The sequence below is a fragment of the Terrapene carolina genome, unplaced genomic scaffold, assembly GCF_002925995.2.
Source record: "Terrapene carolina triunguis isolate 2854851 unplaced genomic scaffold, T_m_triunguis-2.0 Scaffold33352, whole genome shotgun sequence".
In the NCBI taxonomy this organism is placed as follows: domain Eukaryota; kingdom Metazoa; phylum Chordata; order Testudines; family Emydidae; genus Terrapene; species Terrapene triunguis.
Window position 1 is genome coordinate 1 of NW_020697703.1, and position 5,001 is coordinate 5,001.

Sequence of the window (5,001 nt, forward strand, 5' to 3'; positions counted from 1 at the left end):
AGACGGGCTGCGGGGGAGGGATTTGCAGCGCGAGCCGATGGGTTTTTCCCGGTAGGATCCCGGAAGGACGCTCCCCATAGGCCACAATGGGGCCTTCCAGCCTCTGCCCTTATACGGAAAGAGGAAGCGAGGCGGCTGCAAATGTAGCCCCTTTTGGAACGTTGGTGCGCGCCGCGTTCGGATCCCGCCCCCTGTCGTCATGGGCCCCTGAGATAGTCATGGAAACGGTAACCGGGGCAGGCTGGGGTGACCTCAAGAGTGGGGCGGAGCCTCCGTCCTCCTCTTCCTTCCTCTTCAAGAGCTCGCGGTGCTGGGCGCGCCTGCGGGCGGGCAGGTGGCAGAGCGTGGACATGGGGGGGGGGCTTGACCCCCCCCCCATCCGTGCGCCCCAGCACCGACCCCCTGGCCACATAGGCGGGCGGGGGAGGGGTTAATTTTGGCCTCTCTGCAGCGCTGCGATTAGGACCCCAATAAAAAGAGGAGAAGCGGGTTCGCGTGGGAGTTGAGCCCCCCCCCTGCGTCCTCCCCGGGGGTTTCTTATAAACAATTCGGGAAATGTTGCACTCGCTGGAGGGGCTTAAAGCGGCGCCGTTTGTACCCAGGCAGGCGAGTGTGGCGTGGCTTGTGTCACTAGTGCAGTGCCCCCGCGTGCATCCGGCACACACACACACGCTCAACGAACGGGGGAAGATTTCATTCACGGCGAGTTCTGGCTCCGAGGTGGGGGTTGCTGTAGTACGGTGTTTATTGGCACGACACGAGACACAGCGCTTGCACGGGACAGGCGGGCATTTTGCAGCCAGCACGCAGATGTCGCAGTGACTCCAGTCAGTGGCTTTAAACACAGATCGCGCTGTTTACACACACACAGAGAAAGCGATGTTTGCATTTGCCCGGGGGGTTGCATTCCATGTACACGAGGTGCGTTTTATCGAGCAGCGATTGCAGCCTCACACAGAGCCAGATTGATTTGGCAGAGCGCATTAAACGGAGACGGTGCTTTTGCCGAGACACAGAAATGTCCCACTCACAGGCGGCATCGGCTGGTTGCATTTGCACTTAAAACGGCGCCGGTGCTTGTGGGCTCGCGTTAGGGCGTTCGTGTGCAGCGAGCTTTATTGCACACGGGGCGGCGGCGGCAATGGTTCATCGCACTGCGCGCGCAGACAAGCCCCGATCGCTACGTTGGACGCGCATAATAAAGCACAAACTGCCGGGCGGCTGGCTGCTTGTGCAAAAGCGGCCGCGGGGTCGTGCAGCGAGTGTGTGTGGGGGGGTCCCTTTGCATCGACCCCCCCCCCCTCTTTAGCCGCTTTGCTGCGGCTGGCGGCTTCCTCCTGCTCCCCTCCCCCACGCCTCGGCATTTCCGTCCTTCCCTCCCCTCCCCCCACTAGCCGCTGGGGGTGGCGGCGCGTTGCACAGGCCGGATGCGGCTGACTGAGTGGGCGGGGGCGGCCCGGGCGCTGAGATCACCGGGGGTATAAAAGCAGCCGAGCTGGGCGCGGCTGGGCTTAGTCGGGGCGGCGGGTCCGAGGCGGCGGCGGCACAAAGACGCGGCTCCAGCAGGCGCGGGGGTGGGAAGACCCAGGTGCAGCCCCCCCCCCCCACACCGCACCCCGTCTCCGGCCGGTGCAAAGAGCCCGGTCCGTGCACCAGCGAGCCGCGCCCCCGCCCGGCATGGAGGTGCAGAAGGAAGCCCAGCGCATCATGACCCTGTCGGTGTGGAAGATGTACAACTCCCGCCTGCAACGCGGCGGCCTGCGACTGCACCGGAGCCTGCAGCTCTCGCTGGTCATGCGGAGCGCCCGGGAGGTCTATCTCTCGGCCAGGCTGGAGGAGGACGAGGAGGGGCGGCTGGGGCCGCAGCCCTGCCCGGGGGAGGAAGGGGCCGGCCAGCCCCCACTGCCGCCCGCCGCTGCCTCCCCAGGCCCGCCGGCGCCGGAGGAGCGGGCAGCCCCCGTGGCCCGTGGAAACGCCCCGCGCGCCGTCGATCCGGAGCCCATGGAGACGCAGGACAGTAGCGGGGACTTGCCCCCGGCGGCTCCAGCGCCCGCGGCCGGCCGGCGGCCGGCGCGGGGGGTTTCGTTGCCGCCCCCGGGCAAAGCCAGCAGGAAACGGCGGAGCAGCAGCTTGGACAAGCCGGGGGCCGCCGAGGCCGGGCTGGTGCCCACCAAGAAGGCCCGGCTGGAGGCGGAGGAGGAGGAGGGCGAGCGGCAGCCGCAGGGACAGGACGGCCCCTTCCCCAGCCTGGCCAAGGTCCTGCAGACCCGCTTCTCCGGGATGCTGCGGGGCGGCCCGCCCAAGGGCCCCGAGCCCACGCCGGGCTGCCGGCCCGGGGACGGGGTGCTCAGCATACTGGTCCGAGCCGTGGTGGCCTTTTAAATCCCCTTCCCCGCCGCTCGGGGGGACTCGTGGCTGGGGGACCTGCCCCGCGGCGCGCAGCGGCTCGCTCGGCTCCTGGCGGGAGCCATGGGGCAGGAGGGGGGGGTCGCTTTTGGGGGCGCAGCCCCCCTCTCCCTGGCGGAGGGGGGGCGGGAGCCGGCCGTGCCTCCCGGGGCGGGAGAGACACACACGGAGGCCGGGCACGGAGCGAGAGCACAGCGGAAGCAAGATCGGACTTTCCCCTCCCCACCCTGCTGGGTCCAGGGGGGAGGCGAGACAAAAGGATCCGCCGGAGCTGGGACCGAGAGACGCCGCCGCTTTGTGTGTGGGCGGGGGCGGGAGGGGGGGGCACTTTGGCCCAATTTCAGGCTGGGGAAGAGAGACTCGCAAACCGGCCCGAGATTTCCTGGCCGCTCCTCACTGAGAGATGGTTTATTTTTGTGTAGAGAAATGCTATATCCTGACCTGGGATCCACTGGTGCTATTCCATAACCCCAACCCTCGGGGGTGGGGGGGGGGGGTGGTGGTTTTTTTGTAACTTAAAACTTTGGCCTCCTCCTCCTTGTTGGTCTGTGTCCTTGTGATGGCAGAATGTTTGCTGGGGGGGCGGCAGACAGTGGGCTGCAGACCTGGGGGCCAGATGCGAGCGAAAGGGGTTTCCGAGAGAGCCACAGGGCCCAGAAATAGTCAAGAAAGGGATTTTCTGTGTTGGGAGGGAGGGCTGGCTTTCTCTAGCCCGCCTCCCACGCTTGGTTCTCCAGCACCCGCAGAAAATGGGGTGATGGTGGAAGATGGGTGTCCTGCTTACTCGATTTCTTTCCTCAGGGGTACTTTTTAAAAGTTTTGTTTTTGTTTTCAAGAGGCCTTTTTTCTTTAACCAAGGATAAGCTCTCAAACCAGGATTCATTAAGGAAACTCCCCCCCCCCCCTTCCACCAGGCCTACCAGCTATGACACACCACTCATATGACCAGTCATTGCATCACACTGGGTCTAGAAGGGCCGCAGGGAATTTCCTGCTCAGACCGCCTGTCGACTTGTGTGTGTGTGTGGAGCTGGTTTTTCAAGGTGTGGGTGGGGTGTGTGTCAGCCTGACTCATTTAACCCTCTAAAGGAGAACTGAGACGAGGCTGCCTTGTGCTGCTGGCTCTTAAAAGGAAAAAAAAAATCAAATAAAGGTTTAAAAAAAAAAAAAACCCCTACGAAAGTCACAGACTCAGGAGGGTTTTTATTTCCTCTTCAGTCTGGGGGTGGTGGAGGGAAGTTTCTTTTACTCCAAGTTTTGAGTTCATTGAACTAATCAGTGTAAGATTATTAAACTTCTTGGTCTGAATTGCTGAAGATCAAAAGAGAAGAGGGTTTGAGAAGGGGAGAATTCCTGGTCACCCACCGTCACCCTGGAATCTTCAAAGGAAAATTGACATGTTCAAATCCCCTTGTAAAACACTGAGAATTAGCCATCTCTTCCTGTTGTCATGGCGAGTGGGTCTAAGATCTACCCCCCCACATACGCACACCACTGTCTTGTTTCAAATCAGATGCCCCTCAAGTTCTCTTCAAATCTAAGGAGAGGAGGGACATATCAGTCTGTGTTTGTGAATGTCGTGATGGCTTCACGTCCTACCTAGGAACAAAAATCATTCTTTGCTTCCTGAATTTGCTAGTTGCCTGCAGAGGAAACTAGTGAATGGATTAAAACAACCAGGAAAAAACCCTACACAGTTGAGACATTTCTTTTTCAGTGTTACCCATGTGTCTTGAATGCTTGTAATTTATATCTGTAGTTCCATTTTTTTATTGTCTTGGGGGGGAAAACGGCATGGACTGGGCTTTCCTCCTCTATGGTGTCGTTAATTCTTTTTTTTTTTGTTAAATAAAAACCGTTTGTGAAACTGGTGAAGTTGTTGCACTCTGCGTTTGTCATTAAAATGGGAAATGGGGGTTTTTTTTTTTTTTTTTTTTTTTTTTCTTTTATATTTTTATTGTTTTTTTTTTTTTTTTTTTTTTTTTAAAGGCCTGGCTAAATTTAGTGGCAGGCTTTTTTGGTTTGGCCTGTTCCAGGCTGGACAGGTTCAGCTGCCACGGCTGTCGGGCCTTGAGCAGAAATGAGATGGGCTCCTAACCCCGCTCGAATGAGGCTGGCTGTGAATCCCGTTCATGACAGTAGGACCCAGGTGCTGTACACAGTAGAGGATCCACCGTGGAAGGAGTCTGATTCCATTGGTCCAGCCAGCATCCACCCCCTACTCTCCCTCCCCCTGAGTCTTGGCCTCTATATCCCTTTGTGATCTCCCCTCCCCACCCCCCTGGCCTGTTGGGTGACCCCACAGCAGGGTGACAGAAATATCAAGTTGTGTAACAGTGCCCTTGGGTTGTGGTGGGAGTGTCAACAGGAGAGGTTTAAATGGCCTAGTAACTGCAGACTTGTAACTGGTTAGAAATATTCCCCTATAAACATGGGAAACTTGCCAACGGGGGGGGGGGGGGGGAGTTAAAACTATTGAGGTTGGGGGAGGGGTTGGTTCTGTGTCCCCGGAAACAGCTGGCATGACTTCCATGGATGCAGACTAGCAAGCTGGGCTGCGAGGGGATTATCACAGCGAGATAAAATGGATCTTTT

General features: G+C 58.9%; 1 protein-coding gene across 1 annotated transcript; it reads left to right on the plus strand.

Moving 5' to 3' along the window:
* The first annotated feature begins 1,548 nt into the window (after positions 1–1,548).
* On the plus strand, positions 1,549–2,717 carry LOC112125169 (immediate early response gene 2 protein). The gene has a single exon (XM_024223615.3). The coding sequence runs from the start codon at positions 1,678–1,680 to the stop codon at positions 2,380–2,382; it is 705 nt and encodes a 234-aa protein (XP_024079383.1). The 5' UTR covers positions 1,549–1,677; the 3' UTR covers positions 2,383–2,717.
* The last annotated feature ends 2,284 nt before the right edge of the window (positions 2,718–5,001 follow it).